Raw genomic sequence first — 22,967 nt, 5'->3', positions numbered from 1 at the left:
TTTGAGCATTTTTACCTTTATTTCTGCAATTTTCTTTTGCTGATGACTTGAGGCTGCTGGTTGCTTGGATTCCAGATAACAGGGGTTTACTATCGATAGATCGATAAATAAATGGGTGGGTGGGTGGGCAGAGGGGCAGATAAATGATAAGTAATATGATACTACAGCCTGGCACGTTCCACTGAGGTTAAATGAGACAAGAACTAGAGGACATGGGCTCAAGGTGAAAGGGGAAATATTTAAGAGGAATGTCTTCCCAGAGAGTGGTGAGTGTGTGGAACGAGTTGCCAGAGGCAGTGGTGATTGCGGACTCAAATTTCGACATTTAACAAACATTTGAACAAGTTCGTGGATGGGAGGAGTATGATCTGAGTGGAGGTTGATGGAACTAGATAGAACAATAGTTTGTCACGGGCAAGAGGGACCAAAAGGTTTCTCTGCTATGGGCTCTATAGAACATAAAATTTTGATGCGCCTTGATTCAGTGATTCCCAACCTTTTACTTTCCACTCACATACCACTTTAAGTATTCCCTATGCCATAAGTGTTCTATGATTAATAAGGGATTGCTTAAGGTGGAAAGAAAAAGTTTGAAAACCACTGTTTTAATTGTCCCTCATGGACTCGTTATGTGCACGGTTTCAGAACTCCAAAGGAAATGGGCCAATGACAATTTTTCTCAAGCAAAATATTTCAGTAACAATTGGGTCTAGAGCAGTGATTCTCAACCTTCCCTTCTCACCACATCCCACCTTAAGCAATCACAGAGCATTTAGGGCATAGGGAATACTTAAAGTGGGATGTGAGCAGAAAGTAAAAGGTTGGGAACCACTGGTCTAGATAGTGGGAAACACTTCCCCTTTGCAAAGGTGTCTACAGCTAGAGACCATTGATTTAAGAGGGGATCTGATTAATTTTTCTCCTGGGCTGAGGTAAGGTAGAGAAGGCTACATCCATTGTACTGGCAAATGGGATTTTCGAGATGGGGTGCACAGAAGTGCTGGAAAAACTCAGTAGGTCATGCAGCAGCCACAGGAAGCAAAAAGGCATTTGACGTTTCATTCCCAAGTCCTTCCTCAGGGCGAAGGTGGTGCTTGTTGGTGAGCAGAAACTTGCTTTTGCTGAGTATAATTCTCAGGAGGTTGCCGTGAGCAAGTGTGATGTGGGGAGCTGAGCTGAAGCCCACCACCTCCGTTCGTTTTTTTTTCTAGCTACCTCAGACCAGAGACGGCTCAGGGGATTTTCCTGAATTTCAAACGATTGCTGGAATTCAATCAGGGAAAGCTTCCATTCGCTGCTGCCCAGATCGGTAACTCGTTCCGGAACGAGATCTCACCACGATCAGGTCTCATCCGCGTCAGGTGAGGAGATTTGTGTCAATTTGTTGGTTTATCTGGAGTATTTTAATTCTAAGGGGAGGCTGGGATTGTATTCTTTGCAGCAGAGGAGGCTGTAGAGAGGATCTAATGGCAGTGTGAAAGTTTCCTCTATTAGCATAAGACAAAGGAGCAGAAATAGGCCATTCAGCCCATCAATTCTGTCCCACCATACAATCACAAGCTGATCCACTCGGCCCCACTTTCTCCCCATAACTTTGGATGCCTTGGCTAATCAAGAACCTATCAATCTCTGCCTTAAATACACCCAATGACCCAGCCTCCACAACCGCCTGTAGCGACAAATTTACCAAATTCTTTGCTTGAGAAATTTCTCCGAATGCCTATTCTCAATGCCTACTTTTCAATCTTGAACTTGTGCCCTCCTGTCCTAGACTCTCCCACCATGGAAAACAACCTTTCTACATCTTTGACCACGCTTTTCAACCTTAGAAACATTTAAATGAGATCCCCTTCCCCCCCATTCTCCTAAATTCCAGTGAGTACAGGCCAAGAGCTGTTTTTCATAACCCTTTCATTTCTGGAATCATCCTTGTGAACCTTCTCTGAACCCTCTCCAACGTCAGCATATTTTAAATGAGGAGCCCAAAACAGCTCACAGTACTCAGTGAGGTCTCACCAGTGCCTTATAAAGTCTCAACTTCACATCCTGCACGTGTATTCTGTTCCTCTTCAAGAAACACCAGCATTGCATTTGCAAAGATTTCCGAAACCAGAGGCCAGAGGTTCAAGAGAAAGTGAAGAGATTTGGAGGGGATCTGAAGGAGAATGTTTCACCTGGGGATGGTTGGTTTCTGTATCTGAAGCCCATTTCACACTTGCATTCCCACTAAATCGGCAGTTCAGTGTCCCAGGATAGGAATGGGAGATTGAGTTCTCACACATGACCACTCCGAACTGGGATGCTGAATGCTTTCACACTTGCAAGGAGCCATCCCTGGGGTTAGGACTGTTCTACCTTCTACCGGTGAGGTCATGACGCATCGAGTGATGGTGGACCTGCCCTAAATCCTGATCAATGTACTATGATCTTATATTTGAACAGAATTAATCGTGCCTAATTATAACATAATTAAGCTTTATGTACAGCACAGAATGAGCCCTTCAGCCCCTGTTGTTGTTGTGTGGACCTATATAAACCTTTATAAGGGACCGTGGGAAAGTGCGAGCAATAAATAGCGATAGCAGACAATTTTTAAACAGGGTGGGAAAGTTGGTAGCACAATAGTACACAATTTATATAGCGTGGGGAAAAAAACAATGGCGGATTTGTCCTCCCAGAATTCCATACAGCAGATAAAGGGCTGTATGCCCAGGTGCATGCATGAAGGGAAGACCAGCCTGCCGTTGCTTTTCCCCACGGTCTTATAAATTGTGCACAATAACGCTACCAATTTTCCCACACTGTTTAAAAATTGTCCACTATTGCTATTTATTTCCTCTTTTTCTCTCTCCTGCCGCGACTTTCCCACGGCAAAGTTTATACCTTCATTTTAATCTTCCTTCACATTCCTGCACTCGCGTAAAATCTTGGGTGATTTCAATTCCGCAATGCTATTACCTATTTCGCATTTGCCTGATTGCAACGCTGGTCGGTGTCTGCAGACACCGGGGATTGTACTTGGAGTCGAGGCCGTCAATCCCCTGCTTTCACACTACACACTTTCAAGGCCGATTGGCCGTTAATTCCTGGGATCACTTACAAGTGTGAAAGGGGCTTGCTAGAACTCAGAACAGCACATGCTCTGTAGCCAACAATGCTGTTCCAACCTATATAAATATACTCCACAACAATCTAACCCTTCCCTCACAATCCATAACCACACCCCCGCCCCCCCCCCCACCTCATTTCACTTGCATCCATGGATGTCCCTATTGTACCAGCCACCACCCTCGGCAATGCATTCCAGGCACCCACTGCTCCGTTTTTAAAAAAAAACTCCTTTTATGCCATTGTATAGGATGATCTGAAACTTTAAAATTTCACCTTAAATTCGTGGGTTGTTCTATACAACCTTGACGACGAAGTCACAACACTGCCGCCATCTTCTTACCAGCTCCGATGCAATCTCACACAGGCCCCATTAGTTATCAGCGCCAGCCTCAGCGGGGTCCATCTACCCAGTCCACCTGCTGTCAGCTCCATACAGGATTTAAATGGCCTTTTACAGGAGCCGACAGTGTTTTATTTTAAAATATACAAATAAAATTTAAACTTTTAAATGATCGGTAAAATATGGTGATCTTCATTTAATAGCATGCACTGATCAGTGGTAAGCGCCAGATTGGGGTCGTCTTATACAAAGGGTGTTGCTCAAAACCAACATTTTAGGTGGAAACTCTGGGGTCGTCCTATACAGAGTCGTCTAATACAACGGCATATATGGTACCTCTGCCATCTCCCCTAAATTTTTGTCTACTCGCATTAAACAGCTCTTCTCTGATATTCGCCATTATCAGTTTGGGGGAAAAAGATGTTGACTGTCCACTCTGTTCATGCTCCTCATAATCTATTTAGTCATCGCTCATCCTCTATCACTCCAAATAGGTTTCCTTGGCTTTCTCCTTTGCTTTGTGGTGTCTTCCCCCCCCCCAATCAGTTAGTAGTATTTAGTAGTTGGGTCCCTATGAAGATCCATCGCAAACCTCTGTCTGTCTGGGGCAGATGAAATGACCAGCAAAGACTGGGATGTCGGCACAGATTTATCTGGATGGCATTATAAACTCCCCCTTGCTGTTCAGGGAGTTCACCATGGCAGAGATCGAGCACTTTGTGGATCCCAAAGAGAAGAATCACCCCAAGTTCTCCACTGTTGCTGATCTCGAGATTATGCTGTACTCCAGCCAAGCCCAGACCAGTGGGCAGTCAGCACAGAAGAAGCGGCTTGGGGACGCCGTGGAGCAGGTACTTTTATTCTGATGTCTGGGCTGATCTGTTTAATTCCACAGCATTCCAGGATGATCATAAATGCAATGGCCTTACCTTCTGATCATCTTGCTTTGTACTTTGATAAATTTTCTCCCTTGCCTTTCCCTTTTTACTTCCTCCCTTGACCTCCCCTGCTCTCTCTCACCCTTGCCCTCCCCCATTATCTCGCGCTTGCTCACTTGCTGTCTCTCTCCCCCTACCCCACTTGCTGCTATCATTGAGCATTGGCGATTCTCCAGGAATGGATGAATTTGAGCACCAGCATGTTTTCCAGATTGGGAAATCTTCCAAATTGTTTGTGATGGAGTTTCAAGGTTGAGTTGCAATCAGCGGTGCTCTAGTTGATGGATGGGACAGTTTTGAGCAGCCAAGCGTCTTCCTTTTCTGGTGTCTGGCCTGAGTTGGGATGTTCAGGAGGATCGGTCCGATACTGGGGGAGGGTAGGCCTTGTTGTTTAGACATGCAGTACGTGAGCCCAGGCCACTCAAATACCCCAATTAACCTACAACCCCTGCACATTTTTTGGAAGGTTGGGCGGAAGCCGGACCATCCAGCGGAAACTCACACAGACCACAAGACCATAAGGTACAAGAGCAAAAACAGGCCATTTGGTTCATCTTCATCATGACCTGAACCATTCTCCCACTCAACCCCAGTCTCTTGCCATCTCCCATAACCTTTGATACCCTGTCTATTCAAATACCTTTCAATCTCTGCCTTAAATACATCCAATGACTTGGCTTCCACAGTCGCCCCTTGTTGCAAATTCCAGAGGTTCACCACTCACAGGCTAAAGAAATTTCCCCCGCAATTCCATTTTAAATGGCCCCCCCCTTAATCCTGAAGTTGTGCCCTCTTGTCCTTGACTCCCCTATCATGGGAAACAACTTTGCCACATCTGCTCTGTCCAGGCCTTTCAGAATGCTTCTCTGATACCCTGACCCTTCACTCTTCAGAGCTCGCAGGAGTACAAGGAGCCGTCGAACCTAACTCGTATGCTAATCCCTTCATTCCAGGAATCATTCCTGTGAATCTTCTCTGAAACCTCTCCGATGCCAGAACTGACACGGGAAGAACGTTCAAACTCTTTGCAGACCCAGGTCATTGGTGCAGCAATAGCTTTGCGCTTACTGCTACGTTGCCCCTCTACACTAATCTGGGTGGGACGGTTAGTGCACTGCTGTTATAGCTCCAGCGATTGGGATGGGTTTGAATCCTGTGCCGACTGTAAAGACTTTGTACGTTCTCCCTGTATCTGTGTGGGTTTCCTCTGGATGCTCAGGTTTCCTCCAACTCTTCATCCTGGAATGGGTGTAATTGGGGCAGCATTGGGCTCATGGGCCGAAAGGGCCTGTTTCCGTGCTGTATGTCTAAATTTAACATTTGATTAAAATTTAAATCTTTCCTCTTGCACTGTGAATGCAGCTCATTGACCTCTGTACATTGCTGCCTTTTCTTCTGTTGTAGAGGATCATCGATAACTCTGTGCTGGGATACTTCATTGGGAGGATTTACCTCTTCCTGCTCAAAGTGGGAGTGTCGGCCAATAAGCTGCGATTCCGGCAGCACATGGAGAACGAGATGGCTCACTACGCCTGTGATTGCTGGGATGCCGAGGCCAAGACCTCCTATGTAAGTGCGTGGCCGTTCGCTTTGACGAGCTGTCCCTCAGGGAGGGCCACTTGAATAGAAAATGTTCTGGAACTGGCTTGATAGCAATATGATTGAAAGAGTGCAGAGAAGATTTACTTGGAGGTTGCCGGGACTACAGGAGCTGAGTTGCAGGGAAAGGTTAAACACTTTAGGACTTTGTTCCCTGGAGCGAAGAAGAATGAGGGGGGGATTTGATAAAGGCATTTGAAATTGAGGGGGGATAGAGTAAATTCAAGCAGACTCTTTCCACTCAGGGTAGATGAGACAATAACTGGAGGAGTAAAACATGAAAGTCTGTTGACGCAATGATTGAAGTAAAAAGAATACTGGAGAAACTTTGCAGGTCAAACAGCGTAGTTTATATACAAAAATAAAGATACATAATCTGACGTTTCAGGCTTGAGGCCTTCAAGGTATGAACAAAATGTAGGTAGGTGCCTGAACTTTATGTGCCTGAACATAATGTTGGGGGGAGGAGTACAGGCCCACAGGCAGGGGTTAATAGGTGGATAAGGGAGGGCACATCAGCAGAGGGGGGATCGTTTCGTGAATGGAGAGGGAAGGGGGTGGAGAACTGGAGGAAATTAGCCAGAAGGATGGGGAAAAAGGGAGAACAGAAGTAGTCAGAAACTGGAAAAGTCGATGTTAATGCTACCCGGTTGGAGAGAGCCCAGACGGAATATTGGGTGTTGCTCTTCCCACTCATGGACATGGGTTAAGGGTGACTGGAGAAATGTGTCATGGAGTGTTCGGAGGAGGTTTGATTTTGATATTTAAGATTAGATGGAGGGGTATGGAAGACTATGGTATGAGGCAGAATAAATAGTTTGGCACAGTTTAGATGGGCTGAAGGACCTGCTTCTGTGCTGTAATGTTTGATGATTCTATGGAAGGTGGAGTGTCTGAAATTGTGGAACAGCCTTTGCTTCTTAGGACCAGAGAACAGTAAGTTTGCGGATGACTCGAAAGTTGGAGGAGATGTGGATGGAGCTGAAGGTTGTCGAAGGTTACAAAATGATAGAGACAGGATGCAGAGATGGGCAGAAAAGTGGCAGATGGAGTTCAATCCGGATAAATGTGAGGTGATGTATTTTGGAAGGACAAACCAGAAGGCTGAGTACAGGGTTAATGGTTAGTTACTTAAGAGTGTCATGAACAGAGGGACCTTGGGGCCCAAATCCTTGCATCCCTCAAGGTTGTCGCACAGGTTGATAGGATAGTTAAGAAGGCCTATGGGATGTTGGGCTTCATGCTAAAGGTTATGGGAGACAGCAAAAGAGTGGGGTTGAGTAGGACAATGGATCAGCTCGGTGGAGTGGTTTGGAGGAGGACACATATAGAATGCGCAAACTCCACACAGCCATCAGAGTTGAGGGTTGGAGTTGCGATAGGGGTGGGGTAAATCTCGCGCAATGTGAGCTTTGCCCACTTCTCCGCAGTCCTTCATGCGGAAAGTGCTGCCAGGCAAAGTGGTGGAGGCAGGGACGTTGGCTTCCTTTCGGAAACACTTGGACACAGAGGGAAATGGAAGGGTCTGGCTCTGATGCAGGTAAGTGGGACTGAAGCAGGAGGGTACATTGTTTGGCGCAGGGTCTGTTTCGTGCCATGCGACACTGACTTTCTGTGGTTTCGAGGAAGACAACAAGTAACTTTTCCCCCTGCCTCCTCTCTGCAGGGCTGGATCGAAATAGTCGGCTGCGCTGACCGCTCGTGCTACGACCTGGCTTGTCACTCCAGAGCGACCAAGGTGCCTCTGGTCGCAGAGAAGCCTCTGAAGGAGCCCATATCCTTTATCAGTGAAAACCCCCGGCAGGTGTCCGTGCAGCCGGCTCAGCATGAGCAACCCTTCTTGATCAATGCACCTAGTAGTACGGGTTAATTGTCGCATTACACCTGGTGAAAAGAGAGGTTCTTTCACTCAGTCCAGCGTCAACTCGAACATTCATACAAGCGTACAAAGTAGAGGAGCTAGAACATAGTGTTACAGTGAAAAGTCAGTGTGTGTGAGACGTCAGTGCCGAATTAAACGAAACTGCTCTGTTTCCTGGCTATTCATGTCTTTTTAAAAGCCTCTAAACCACGAGCAGTACAATTAGCACGAAGCTGTTACAGCTTCATCAACCCACGCTTGAACCTGATGCTGTCTGAAAGAAGTTTGTACACTCTCCCCATGCTCCAGTTTCCTCCCACCCTTCAAGTCGTACAGTGTTAATTTGGGTCTAATGGGGCAGCATGGGTTTAAATGGGCAGAATTGGCTTCTACCGTCCTGTAAATAAAAATAAATATTGTAAATTTAAATACTACTGTCTGCTTCCACCACTACTGCTAGCACCTGACACTGTAAAAGAATTTTGCCCCACGCATCTTCCTTAAAATATCTCCCACCTTAAATGCATGTCCTCAATTACATGTCATTTTTGTTCTGGGAGAAAGATTTTGACTCTCAGTACCTCTCAGAATTTTACGAACTTTTATCACGTCTCCCCTCAAGCCAAACCAAAATTTTCTTTAAAATTTAAACATACAGCTCGGTAACAGGGCCGTCCGGCCCCACGAGCCCATGCTGCCCAATTTGTATTGGTCCTCAATCTCCTCCTCACGCTTGAAGGGAGAAAAACCCCAACCTCCACTTGTGTTTTAACCCTACCAGTCCTGGTAACAGTCGTAATGTGATGCCCCATCTCCTGTAATCACTGACCAGGCCGATGAAGGCAAGGATGCCTTCACCGTTTACCTGCATTACCAAAAGTGTGCAGAAATGGGGGCAAACATTCCCCCTGTTCCCTTTAGCAGCATAGTTAAAGCCTGGCAGACCTCCGGACTTCTCTTGCAGTGTCTCTCTCCTTGCACACCTGTGGGATAAGGGAGGGATACAAGGAGACGCAATGCTGGAAGTGGGAGTTAAGCAGGAAAATCAGCAGGGGCCGTGACTACTGTGTTATACACAAACGTGCTGGAGGACCTCAGCAGGTCACACAACAACAATAGAGTAACCAGCGTTTCAGGCCTTGAGCCCTTCGTGAAGGTAGGAGTAGAAAAAAACAGGCAGGTGTCTGAATAAAAAGGTGGGGGGGAAGGAAGGTTCAGGGGAAAAGCACAGGTTGGAGATGGATATGGGTGGGAGAGCTAGAGAAGAGGGGACGGGGAGTTGGAGGAAAGGAGATGGGGATCTGGAAAGACAATCAGGACAAACAGATGGAGAAGCCAAAGTAACTGGTTGGAGAGTGACCGGATGGAATATTAGGTGCTACTCTTCCCAACTGGTCTTGCTATTTGGCATGAACATGTAAAATCTAACCATAACCCTCAATCCCTTAAAATTTTAATTATTTGGAGATTTAGCTGTACAGCACAGTAACTGGCCCATGAACCGGTGCCATCCAAATACCTCCACATGACAAATTAACCTACTGACCCTGTATGTCTTTGGAACGTGGGAGGGATCTGGAGTACTTAGAGCAGTCGCAGATGGATGTAGGAGAAGGTGCAATCACTTTACAGCAGATTCAAACCCGGTCGCTGTTTATGTCCAACTTAAATAGGGAATTCCTAAAATTCCTCACCCTCTCTCTAAGCACTGCAAATTTTAAGTGACTGTCCCCTATTTTGCAGCCATCTTTTGTGAGTCTTCTACGAGTGGGAGTGTCTCAACATCTACCGTTCCCTTGTATAAAGCTGAGATGTCTCACTGAGCAGAGTACCTTTAGGATACCAAGTGCTGGACTTAACTTTAGTACACAAAACGGTCAGCTTTGTTCAGTTTGAGCCCAACAAGAGTGCCATCGGCAAGGAGTTCAAGAAGGAGGCCAAGATTGCGATGGAGTACCTGAGTGTCTGTGATGAATGCTACATCACCGAGATGGAGAAGGAGCTGTATGAAAAGGGGTAAGTTGCCATAATCTTCCCGGAGGGTGGGTTACTCATTGCGCTGGACACTGGGTTGGTTTGGGACGTGCATCCACTGTGTGCTGCCCCGGTTCAGTGAGAAGGAACACTGCCCATCTCTTGGGCTCAGCTGCACTGTGCCCCGTCACAGAAAGATGGGAGGGGTATGGAGGGCTATGATTTGGCAGGTCAATGGCATGGTGGAAAATAGTTCAGTCTGGATTGAATGGGTTGAAGGGCCTGTTTCCATGCTGTAGTTCTAAAAGCCAAGGGGTCAGGGTTTAAGCGTCAGCCCTTTTTTTCCCCCATGGATGTTACTTGACCCTCTTGAGTTCCACCTGCTTATTATGTTTAGCTTTGAATTTCAACATCTGCAGGTCTCATGTATGTCTCCATCCCGATTGATCCTGTAATTCTATCTTCACTAATCCTCTGGGGAAAATACCTTGAGCATAAGGAGGGTGAAATCTGGCTGAGATGTATTCTGGGCAAAGGCCTTTCTCTCATGAGAGTCAGGTCATTATTTCCTTACTTGAGGAAGGATGTATTGACTTTGGAGGCAGGGCAGAGGAGGTTCACTAGGTTGATTCCGGAGGTGAGGGCATGAGCCCTCTGGGACTGTACTCGCTGGAATTTAGAGGAAAGAGGGGATCTAATAGATGCATAAAATTATGAAAGGCAAAGATGAGATAGAGGTTGTTTCTGTTGATAGGTGAGACTAGAACTAGGGGAAATAGCCTCAAGATCCGGGGTAGTAGATTTAGGACGGAGATGAGGAGGAACTGCTTTTCCCAGAGGGTGGTAAATCATGAATTTGCTGCTTATTGAAGCAGTGGAGGTGACCTCAGTAAATACATTTAAGACAAGGTTGGATAGATTTCTGTATCGCAGGGGAATTAAGGGAATGGGGTGAGGGGGTGGGGGGGGAAGGGAGGCAGTTGGGTGGCGATAAGCCTATCATTAGATCAGCCATAATCTCAGAGGATGGCAGAGCAGACTTGATGGGCCGACTCCAGCTCCTTTTTTTGTTGCGTAAAGGTGTGAGAGATTTCTAATCCAGGTCCGTTTAGTTCTCTTGGAAGGTTTGTTGGATATGGACATGGTGTTGTCAGAAGGGTCTTCGAAAGACGAGAACGAGGCACAAATCATGTGTTTACAGCCATGATCCTTCTTGCGGGTCTGCCTGTAACCCAGTAGGTAGCTCAGGAAGTATCTTTAACAAAGGAATTGACCGTATGCATCCCTTGTGTTCTGCACACTGGTCCGAGCCAGTGACTGGGTACTGCAGCATTCTAGGCAAATACACAACAGGTTGCGAGAAGTTTACAGACAGATAAGCAAGAGTAAAGAACGCTAAAACTACAAGGAAAAGCACAATGAAGGCAGCAACCTAGACTCTAATTCAACAGATTCAGGCTGAACAGACACTCTGGCTGAGCAGCATCAGTGGGAGATAGAGAACGGTTGACCTTTTGGGCCGGAACCCCCCCCCCCCCCCCTTTCTCGTCCCGCTGAGTTCCTCCAGCAGATTGTGTGTTGCTTCTTATACTAATTATTGCTGGCTCCCGTGAGGCTAACCTTGTTCAGTTCCTCTTTCTCCAGGGAGTTCACTTTCGAATCTGAAGGGAGAAAGTTCACCCTGACTAAGGACATGGTTGGAGTGAAAAGATTTCAGAAGACGTTGCACGGTCAGTGGACCCTCGCTGCCTGTTGCCTTTTTAAATTTCAAGTTGCCCCTCAAGTGCCTGCCGACTCTTTCTTCCACCCTCCCCCCTCCACAAGCAAGTTGTGTGGGTTCTGAGTAATGTGACCGCCAGCAGCAGGACACTCCCCATTGGGAGAGCACCAGATGTGCCTACATTTTGTGCATACGGTTTAGGTTTTCGGCTAATCATTCCATGCTCTCATGTGTCTCAGAGAGGTATATGCTCGTGTAATAAGTGACCCACCCAACTCTCCCCCCCCCCTCCTTTTTTTGGCCCAAAAATCTCATTTTTGTGCACCCCATGTAAAAATCGATCCCCTATTTTTGGCCGCAACTCCCCACCCATTCAAGCTCCAGGCGCCCTGGCCACAGACTCTTTTAGGCTCTAACCAATCACCCATTCGATCTCCCAACGCCCGACCACCCGCCCATTTGAGCTCCCAACGCCCTAACCCGAAATCCCACTGCTAGCTCATCCCAGCTCTCAACGGCCTAGCCACAGACTCTTCTAGGCCCCAACCACCCATCCATCCGATCTCACGATGCCACGGCCGCTCGCCCATCTGAGCACCCAACAACCTGACCATGGACCCTCGTCCCAGCCACCTGCTCATCTGGGTTCCCGATGCCCTGACTGCCTTCCCATCCAAGCTCCCGATGCCATGTCCACAGGCTCTCTCCTAGATCCCAACCAACTGCCCATCCGATCTCCTGACACCCTGACTATGGACCATCGCCCCCAGCTGCCATTTGGGTTTCCGATACCTTGACCGCCTGCCCATCTGTGCTCCCAACATCCTGAATGCCATCTGAGCTCCCAACGCCCTCTTACCACCTGGTCCTGGCCATCCGAGCTTCCAAATGACGCACCAATCCCCACACTGATCCCACAGCCCTGCACCAATCCCCACACTGATCCCACTACCTCATTCCCTCCCCACAGCCCCGCACTAATCCCCACACTGATCCCACTGCCCCGCACCAATGCCCACACTGATCCCATTGCCTCGTTCCCTCCCCACAGGCCCGTGCCAATCCCCACACTGGTCCCTACTTACAACTAAAAGGTTTACAGGTACACTACAGGATCCCATATAGCTTTGCTAAGTATATAATATGGTGTTCGCACAATGTCCACAATTTCACAGAACATATTGTGGACGTTAAACAGTGGATATCTGTCGTACCTTTTCTTGAGTAGTGTTTTTCCATTACTGGTGCCTGGCCTGCAGGAAAAAGAATCTCAGGGTAAACTCTGATCAATTTGAACTACAGCTTAAGCAAAAGCACGCCCAACAACGCACACTCCCTCAGTACTGCACCTGAGGGAATATTTAATTGTTTTGCAGACGTTAGTAGCAAGTAGATTTATCTTGCTCATCAAAGGTGAGTGGTTCTTTATTACTGATCCTCATGGTGCTTTCTCTTTATGCTGCTTCAGTCGAGGAGATCACTCCCAGTGTGATTGAGCCATCCTTTGGCATTGGAAGAATCATGTACACCGTGTTCGAGCATACATTCAAAATCAGAAGTGGTGATGAGCAGAGAACGGTAAGCCCTCCTCACCCCTTGCCGAAAATCGAGCTTAATGTCGCCTGTATCAAGATGCAGCGAGGACATTTGCAAGCAGTTCAGGCAGGTATCTCGTACATAGTCCCAACAGTAAGACTCAGTACAGTTGCAGAGTTATGGTGAGAGATCAGTTGGTACAGAGCAAAGGCAGGGTCATTTTGCTGGAGTTGAGATTTACTGCATGTGTGCTATTCCTGTACTGTGTAAACACGTGGCTGGAGAAACTCAGCTGGTCAAACAGTGACCTTTAGAGCAAAGGTAAAGATACATAAGCAACGTTTCGGGCTTGAGCCCTTCATTGTTATGAGCAAAATGTAGACAGGTGCCCAAACAAAATGGTGGATGAGGAGCACAGTCCCACAGGCAGAAGATGATAGGGGGATAAGGAAGGGAGGACACAGCAGTAAACGGGGAGGTGGGATGGTTCTGTGAATGGAGAGGGAAGGGGTGGAGAGCTGGAGGAAAGAAGGGAAGGGAGAGTAGGCTAGCAGAAACCAGGGATGGGTTCAAGCCTGAAATGCTGATTATGTATCTTTGCTATATGTGACCTGCTGAGTTTCTCCAGCATTGTGTTTTCACTTCAACCACGGTGTCTGCAGAGTTTTGTTTATTATTCTTAGCCTGTGCTGTGCTGTTTTATGTTCTGATTGACTCTGCGATGAGTGAACCAGTTGATTCAGTTTTAAAGTTAAAGAAGAAAATCTGCAGATGCTGGGGTGAAAGGTTCTGAAGAAACTCGGCAGGTCACTCAGTTGCAGGTAAAAGGCAGTGAATGTTCTGGGCCAGAGAAACATGGGTAAGATGTCTGAATGGTGTGAAGATCATGTAGGGGACTGATAACGGCAGGATCTGGCAAATCATCTTCCTGTTGTAGGCATTGTTCAAGAGACTCTTGGTTTGTGGGGGTGACGGCAGGTATTGCTGGTCAGTATCCAGAGAGAGAACATTCTACAGAATGGGAGAGAAGGTACAGCAGGCGAATTGGAGAGCTAAGTCAGCGAGCCACCAAAGGTCTCGTACATAGTCCCAACAGTAAGACTCAGTACAGTTGCAGAGTTATGGTGAGAGATCAGTTGGTACATGACCCATGTCGATGGTAGGAAGGTCCATCACATGGTCAGATTAAGGATATTTGGGGTTCTGAGAGGGAGGGGGGAAATGGGGTGGAGATGGAATGTGCAAGATTGACCTCCTGTTACATCAAACTACAACACAATCAGACCCTTAGGCCCACAATGTCTGTACGAAACAATGCTGGATTAAACTAAATTCTCCTTGCAGATGACCACTATACCTCCATCCCTTTCATGTTAGTGTGTGTACCTGGCAGCCCGTTCCAGGGGCCCACCACTCTCTATAAGCAAAAAACATGGCCCATGCATCCATAATCTTCCTGCCCCCTCCTATCACCTTAAACGAAGCTTCTGGTATGTGACATTTTTACCCTGGGTAAAAGATTTGTCCACCCTATCTCTGCCTCTCATAATTTAATAAACCTCGATCAGGTCTCCCCTCAGCCAGAGACTACAGCCCTAGTTTGTCTAGCCGCTCCCCACAGTTCATGCCCGCCAGTCCTGGCGCCCTAGTTCATGCCTGTCAATCCTGGAGCTGTCACGGGAACAGTCCTGGCACAGTCCTGAGAAACCTCTTTGGTACCCTTTCTAAAGCCCCCTCATGCTGTAATGGTGGGGGGGGGGGCAACTAGAATTGCTAACAATACTCCAATTGAGGCCCAACCAATTATGCATAAACTGTAGTTAATTATACTGTTAATGGTCCTGCCTAAATGCTGAAAAACCCCTGGTCATTGCTTCTGTTTCCCTCGACAGTACTTCAGTTTCCCGGCACCTGTGGCTCCCTACAAGTGTTCCGTGCTCCCACTCAGTCAGAACCTGGAGTTTGCTCCATTTGTGAAAGAGCTGGGTGAGTAGCTAGAGTTAACTTCTTGGGGCCAAGCAATCAGTGTCGACGGAAAATGTCCAGATGAAGCATCTTCCTGTGGTTTTACTATTGCCACTGCCCATCCCCTCCAGCCCCCTCACCATCTCGGTATAAAATTTAGACCGCACGTGAAGTGGTCCAGGTGGGAGGGAAGGGCATTAGATGTATGTATAACATGCAGAACCAACGGGGGATGATCCTTATCTCACCCCCCGGGTGGGCACAGGTCACCGGGGCCCGTCCCCGACACCAGTAGGTAGGTGGAGTGTCTGGTGATAAGACTTGGGGCGGGTGCTGCTGTTTGATGATCACCTGATCATGGCACTGTGTCCCCTTTCCCCCAGCCGAGGCTTTGACTAGACATGGGGTGAGCCACAAAGTGGACGACTCGTCAGGTTCCATTGGGAGACGCTACGCCAGGACGGATGAGATCGGCGTAGCTTTTGGCATAACCATCGACTTTGACACGGTCAACAAGGTGCCGCACACGGCAACGCTGAGGGAGCGCGACTCGATGCGGCAGGTCCGGGCGGAGGTAGGCGCAGAGAGTTCACTCACCTTCCCCTCTTGTGACTGTGGGCGCCTATGGTGGAGTGTATCACATGTGCAGGGGATTGCCACAGAACTACCTGAAGGGACTGCTCAGTCCCTCTGCTCCACACAGGTAGTTACAACCGAGAGCATAGATCAATACACACAGGAACAGGCCCTTCAGCCCATGCTGTTGTGCTGACCTATATGAACCCATTCTAACAGGTCCTTACCCATAACCCTCTTGTTCTCATATGTATGCCTGTGTTATTTGAGATTCAAGTCCGGTTCACTGGGTTCATGGAGGAGCGAGTCCAGACAAGCTGACAAACAATTAATGATCTTTTTTGTACACATGGGCAAATCAAAACAGGTCCGACACAAAGCAACTCTTGATACTGAAACAATATAAGCATTCACATCATGTACAACGATCTCTGATACCATTTATCGTGTGCTCTCTTTCTCTCACGCATTAATATACAAACAACACTCTTACATGACAGGGACTTCAACGCGCTTTCCGGTTCCCCGTACCAATGGGATATGGCTCAGTGCTAAGTGTTCCCACATAATACTACGGTCCCGCTCTCAGTGTATTGCACACCTTACCAACGACTCCTCTAGCAATGTCCACAGTTCATGTCCTGGTGTAGAACAACATATGTAGTCAAGACCAAGGAGCAAAGAGGGTGAGTGGCTGCACGTGGTGGGCTTTGTAGTGCAGTAAGCTGGGGAGTTAGGCCCAGATAATTACTCGGTGATTGAAGAGACCAAAAGTCAGGTGTGCACTAATGGGTGGGTGGAGTCCAACCCATGCGACTTCCGACTAGGTTCTGAAGAGTTCACCTGACCCTCCACAATCCACACTCCCACCAGGTTCCAGACAGAGGCCACGTGACCCTCCACACTCACACCAGGTTCCAGATGGAGAGGCCACGTGATCTTCCACAATCCACACTTCCAGGTTCCAGACAGGTCATGTGACCCTCCACAATCCACTCACACCATGTTCCAGACAAGGTCATGTGACCCAGTTATACCAGCTTCCACCAGCATGCCCGGCAATGCATTCCAGGCACCCACCAGTCTAAGTTTTAAAAAAAAAACTACCTTTGACAGCTTTCCATAACTTTCCTCCACTCATCTTAAACCGATGGCCTCTGGTATTTGCTGTTGTTGCCTTGGGGGCAAAAAGCACTGGGTGCCCATCCTACCTATGCCCCTCATTATCTTCGATACCTCGACCAAGCCACCTTTCATCCTCCGTCGCTCCAAAGAGAAAAGCCCTAGCTCTGTCTCGTAAAGCATGATACCCGAATTAAAATAAACCTCTGCTGCCTATGTGTGATCGCTGTATCTTTCTTCCCACCCCCTTGCCTTAAATCTTTGCCCTCGAGTGCCCTGCAGAGAAAGACTCCAATTCCTATCTATGGTCAGGTCAGCATCAGCCTCCAACCCAACCTCTTTAGGCACTCCAGTCCTTTTAACATCCTGGGGAAACCTCTTCGAAGCTGCCATCCTCTTGCTGTCTCCACGCTTGCTCCTTCTGTGGTGATATGTTCGCATATTTAGAGTAGCCATTCTCCCTTTTGGGGGGGGGGGGGGGGGCACAGCACATTTAACTAAAAGCCTTCATTTTGTTTCACCTCGCATAACATGCCATAAGCTGAGTTTGACGTTCTCCCCGTGGGTTTCCTCCGCTTTCCTTCCACCATTCAAAACATTCTGAGCGTTAAGGTTAATTTGGTGTAATTAAGTGGCACGGGCTTTTGTAACTGCTCTGTCCAAATTTACTGCATATACTCATGTACTAGTCAAGGTTTTTGGACCAATTTTTTGGGGTAAAATTTGGTGGGGGGGGGGGGTGTCGACTTATACGAGTCAAATTTTTGACAGTGGTATCTGCGTCGTTCAAGGTGAAAGGAGTTTGGATAGTTGGGACCAGGTGGTAAGTCCATGTTCGGGGTGTCAGGAGATCGGCTGGGGCCTAGGAGAGACTCTGGCTGAGCCGTCAGGAGCTCGGCTGGGCAGATGGACGGCCAGGCGATGGGGAGCTCGGCTGGCCTGAGGATATGTGATCCTATGGAAAACATGATTTTTGGGCCAAAAAAAAGGGGGTGGTCTTATGGTAAATGTTTTGTTTTTATGTAGTCTATAGGAGAGAAATAAGAAAAAAAACAAAACTTGACTTTTTCACAGGGAAGGGGCCTTCCCATAAACTTGGAGCAGAATCCTAAGGGGGCCATAAAAGGTTGAGAATGGCTGGTCTTGGCCATTAAATGTGCAAGTCTTTGGCTATGTCTTCCACCTCTCACTGAAAGGTTTTTGGCCGGGGACACTTTTGCTGAGAATGCACTGTCGTTTCTTTCTGACAGATTTCGGAACTACCCCAGGTGGTCCGCGATTTATCCAACAGCCTGATGTCCTGGGCTGACGTTGAGGCCAAGTACCCCTTGTTCGAAGGGCAAGAAACCAACAAGAAAGAAAACTGAACATGTCTTGCCAACAACTCCCCTGCACAGCCCTGTCCCCGGGGCTGGTGTCAGCGAAGTCAGTTAACCAGGACTGGCCGGAGTAGGAAGGAGCCAGTGACTGTTCCACGGTGAATGTCAGCAGTCCCCAGCACCACAAAGGTTTTCATGGCGTTCACTAGCAATAAAGTCTGAAAGGGAGTATACACGAAAGCTGCAGACACCGGCAATGAAGTAAACGCAAATCTATAAGGGAACCGGGTGATCGTCCTTTCTTTATCTTGGTGGGCTCCTTTTTAAAACCAGAGTGTCAGATCCTGTCGTGTTTTTTTGGGAGGGGGAGAGACTGCTATTGTACTTGTCTGAACCGCAGAGCTTATTAAAATGAGCTCAGCCAATGGCGGGGCAAAGCTGGGGCGGCCAATGGTGAGGCGGCGATGGGGTGGCCAATGGCGGGGCGGCCAATGGCGGGGCGGCCAATGGCGGGGCGGCCAAAGGCGGGGCGGCCAATGGCGGGGCAGCGCTGGGGTAAATAGCACAACGATTAGCTGATTCACTGGGCAGACATGTTGCAGAAACACGGCATGCAGCATCCATAGGAAGTGGTGTCTGCACATGGAAGCAAGGGTGGAGAAGCGAAGGGAGCAGACCGGTACCCGAGATCCCTGTGGGGAGCAAACTTGGGGTCTGGGACCCACAAAGGGCAAGATGGCGGCAGAAACCAGTAGGGCATATGGCTGTGGAAGCAAGTCTGGATGATGGCAGTCGGAGAGCCTGCAGGGGGTCACAGGAGGGTCAGTGAGAGACCCTCGGGGACCACAGAGGGGGCAATGAGAAATGCTCGGGGGGTCACGGAGGGGCCCTCAGGGGGTCACGGAGGGGGCAGTGAGAGACCCTGGGGGGCTATAGTGGGGGTAGTGAGAGATTCTCACTGACCTCCCTTAAAGACTGATGGGGAATCCAGGGGTGTGGGCCCTGCATGGTCTCTCTCTAGGAAGGGCATGGAGCAAATTGGGCACTTGTCTATTGGAATGGAGTGCATGTTAGTGTCTTGATCCCTGAGTGTTAAATGGCCTTTTCCTGCTAGTTGCTTCATGGAGCACTGATCAGTACAGCACAGGAACAGGCCCTTTGGCCCATGATGGCTGTGCTGTACATGGTGCCATTTTAAACTCATCCCATCTCCCAGCACGCGAGGAGCTGGTGTAGAGGATTCGACTAGTAGGGCAGTTGGTGAAGGAGCATAGAGGACATCTTGACGTGACTGAGCTGTGACATAATTTCCAATCAACCCCTTGTCTGTCTGCTCTCAAAAAATCTGCCATTAAATCAGCCACAGATATCTTATCGAAGGCCAACTCTAGAAGGTTAAAGCCAGATGTGTATTTCCCAAATGCCACCACAGGAAACCAGGAGGAACTCTTCAATGCCGATTGAACCAGGCCAGTACTTGGCTGAGTCATGCTCTTCGGATCTGTGGAGCTTGTTGCCATGCACGGTGAGGGTGGCGGTTTGCACACCGCTGATACAGCGCTGGTGACCCAGGTTCAACTCCCGTGCTGTCTGCACGGAATTTGTACGTCCTCCCCATGGGTTTCATCCATTTGGGGTAGCTTGGAGTTAAAGTCTGCAGATGTCAGGGTCGAGTTATGCAGGAGAAACTCAGCAGGTCACACAGCATCCATGGGAAGGCCTGCAGCTCTGAACCCTTCAAGAATAGGTAAAAAAAATTAAAAATAGGTGCCTGAATAGAGGAGCCCAGGCAAACAGGTGAGTGGATACAGGTGGGAGGGGAGAAGAGGTAAAAAGCTGAGAAGTGATGCAGTAATTCTCAACCTTTCTCTTCCCACTCACATCCCACTTTAAGTAATCCCTGTGCCACCAGGGCTCTGATTAGAAAGGGATTGCTTGAGGTGGGATGTGGGTGGGAAGAGAAAGGTTGAAAATCACTGCTCTAGACCCAATTGTTACTGAAATATTTTGCTTTGAGAAAAATTGTCATTGCCCCATTTCCTTTGGAGTTATGAAACCATGCACATAACGAGTCAATGAGGGACGATTAAAACAGTGGTTTTCAAACATTTTCTTTCCACCCACATCCCACCTTAAGCAATCAGAGGAATTACTGTGAGGAGTAACGTGATGGGGATGTGGGCAGAGCTAGTCCTCTGATAAAGGAGGGAAGGAGACAGACGATAGGGAAAGAGACTGGAGGGGCCTAAAGGAAACCAGACAGGTCCATATTAATGGTGTCTGGGTGGAGAGTGCCCAGATGTGTTGCTCCTCCAATTTGCAGGTGGCCTCAGTTTGGTCGTGCACTACATTGTGTGGGAATGGGGTGTGAAATTGAAATGGTTGGCGCTGCTGGGTCTTTGCTTTTGCATTGGTCAGCAAAGTGCTCTCCCAGTCTGTGTCCAGTCCCTCCAATGCAGAGCCCCACAACGGGAGCACCGGATGCAGTAGACGATTCCTGTTGATTCACTTCAAAGGGCAATTTGGGGCCCGAATGGTGGTGAGGGAGATGTTAGTACTGGCTTTAAACATGGGCCATTCACATGCTGTGTAAAGGAGAAAAGGGATATGCACCATGGGGCCGATTATTTGGAAGGGATGAGGGAGTCATGGAGAGAGCTGTCCCTGTGGGAGATGGGATGAGGGAGTTACTGAGAGAGCTGTCCCTGCGGGAGGTGGAGATGGGATGAGGGAGTTACAGAGAGCTGTCCCTGCGGGAGGTGGAGATGGGATGAGGGAGATAGCTGACCCTGCAGGAGGTGGAGATGGGATGAGGGAGTCACAGAGAGAGTTGTCTGCGGGAGGCAGAGATGGGATGAGGGAGTTACGGACAGAGCTGTCCCTGCAGGAGGTGGAGATGGGATGAGGGAGTTACAGAGAGAGTTGTCTCTGCGGGAGGCAGAGATGGGATGAGGGAGTTACAGAGAGAGTTGTCTCTGCGGGAGGTGGAGATGGGATGAGGGAGTTACAGAGCTGTCCCTGCGGGATGTGGAGATGGGATGAGGGAGATAGCTGACCCTGCAGGAGGTGGAGATGGGATGAGGGAGTCATGGAGAGCTGTCCCTGCGAGAGGCGGAGATGGGATGAGGGAGTTACGGAGAGAGCTGTCCCTGTGGGAGGTGGAGATGGGATGAGGGAGTCATGGAGAGCTGTCCCTGCGGGAGGCGGAGATGGGATGAGGGAGTTACGGAGAGCTGTTCCTGCGGGAGGTGGAGATGGGATGAGGGAGAGAGCTGACCCTGCGGGAGGTGGAGATGGGATGAGGGAGTCATGGAGAGAGCTGTCCCTGCGGGAGGTGGAGATGGGATGAGGGAGTTACTGAGAGCTGTCCCTGCGGGAGGCGGAGATGGGATGAGGGAGTTACGGAGAGAGCTGTCCCTGTGGGAGGTGGAGATGGGATGACATGTAGGATGGTGGGAGGAAGTAATAGATGGCAGAAAATGACATGTTGGACATGGAAGCACGAGGAATCCTGATGTTTCATATTGGGCAGGGGTGGCCAGGGCACATGGACTGCAATAGAGACTGTTGATGGTAGTGGAGGGGAAGCCACATTTTATGGAGGAGGAGGGTGTCTTGGATGTTCTGGAATGGAAGTCCTCGTCCTGGGTGCAACAGAGGCAGAGGAATTCAGAGTAAGGAAAGAAATCCTTACAAGGGACAGGGTGGGACGGAGGATTCAGGGTATGGGGGGGGGAAGGGAGGGGGATGTTGTAGAAGATCTTTGTAGAGAATTGTGAGGTTGGCGTGTAAGTTGGCAGCAAAGTGGATAAAGTTGATCAGCTCGTCAGGAGGTAGCGCCAGAGTAATCGTTGATGTCGTGTAACCTTCCCTTGTTGAGCTTTCAGCATGGATCGCTCCACAGAGCCAACAAAAAGGCAGGCATAGCTGGCCATGACTGGATCAAGTGTCGGGCTTTGAGGGGCTGAACAGTCTCTTCCAAGGGTAACCCTGGCAAGCGGAGGCAGTTCCTTGCTTGTATATGCCCTCTGGTTTGCTTGGAGCTCAGAACAGAGTGGCTGATGGTGTGAAGCCCAGCTGTTTTGGCAGCTCCATGCAGGGGAAGGGAGAGTGTGTTTAGGGGAGGGGGACACAAATCAATGTGAATAAAAAGCTGATAGACCCTCCTCACCAACCCCTTTGATTACATCTGAGTCACTGCAGGTGCTCTGTCCCAGCAAACTCCCCCTCCTGGCCCTGCCAGCCAACCATCCCATGTACTGCCCAACTGCAGGATCCAGGTCCTGGTTGTTCATGGGTGTGGAGCTGTCAGCGGAAGAGGGGTGTGTTCCTCCTGCCTGATGCCTGGTACTCCACTCTCCACCACACAGCTTTCCCTGCTGGCAGGCAGACCATCCACTATTGGTGCAGCTTTGGAGAACTCTGTACCGCAATTGTGTTTTCAGCTCCACTTAATCACAGCCATTTAGGAACATTGCAAGAGATGTCTGCGTCCAGTCTCCAACGTAGATTACAACAGGACACCAGATGACCAATGCGGATTCACAAGTGAAATGTTACTTGACTTGTGAATTGGTGGGCTTGGTTGGCAATGGATTGAACAGGAGGCTGTGGGAGCACTGGAGGTGAATCCACGGACGCTCAGTGACTTGCATTTTCCGAGTGAAGGAGCGCTGGGCAATGCTGATCTTGAATCTTCATCTACTTCGTGTAATAAGACATTTCTGTTTTATTACATGACACTAAACTGGATTTCTTTTGATATTCCAGCATCTGTAAGGAATTTGTACGTTCTCCCTGGGACCTGCAGGGGTTTCCTCCCACTTTTCAAAACCATGGGGATCGGAAGGTTAATTGGGTGACACAGGTTTCGTGAGCAAGAAGGGTGTTCTACTGTGGTGTCATT

The 22,967-nt window shown here is 48.7% G+C and overlaps 1 protein-coding gene across 2 annotated transcripts in view; it reads left to right on the top strand.

Moving 5' to 3' along the window:
- Nucleotides 1-18,345, top strand: part of gars1 (glycyl-tRNA synthetase 1) — a 51,283-nt gene extending 32,938 nt beyond the window's left edge. Inside the window, exons 8-17 of one of the 2 annotated variants that reach the window (XM_069914954.1) lie at nt 1,212-1,361; nt 4,140-4,302; nt 5,794-5,958; nt 7,655-7,767; nt 9,725-9,865; nt 11,468-11,553; nt 13,012-13,121; nt 14,972-15,065; nt 15,428-15,618; nt 17,993-18,345. In XM_069914954.1, coding sequence (XP_069771055.1) covers nt 1,212-1,361; nt 4,140-4,302; nt 5,794-5,958; nt 7,655-7,767; nt 9,725-9,865; nt 11,468-11,553; nt 13,012-13,121; nt 14,972-15,065; nt 15,428-15,618; nt 17,993-18,109 — 1,330 coding nt within the window. In that variant the 3' untranslated portion in view covers nt 18,110-18,345. Of the gene's footprint in view, nt 1-1,211; nt 1,362-4,139; nt 4,303-5,793; nt 5,959-7,654; nt 7,768-9,720; nt 9,866-11,467; nt 11,554-13,011; nt 13,122-14,971; nt 15,066-15,427; nt 15,619-17,992 lie in introns of both variants that reach the window. The other variant, XM_069914953.1, reaches the window with a different exon arrangement.
- Nucleotides 18,346-22,967: the final 4,622 nt, after the last annotated feature.

Source organism: Narcine bancroftii, chromosome 1 (assembly GCF_036971445.1).
Source record: "Narcine bancroftii isolate sNarBan1 chromosome 1, sNarBan1.hap1, whole genome shotgun sequence".
Taxonomy (NCBI): domain Eukaryota; kingdom Metazoa; phylum Chordata; class Chondrichthyes; order Torpediniformes; family Narcinidae; genus Narcine; species Narcine bancroftii.
This window is presented reverse-complemented; position numbering and strand designations above follow the sequence as displayed.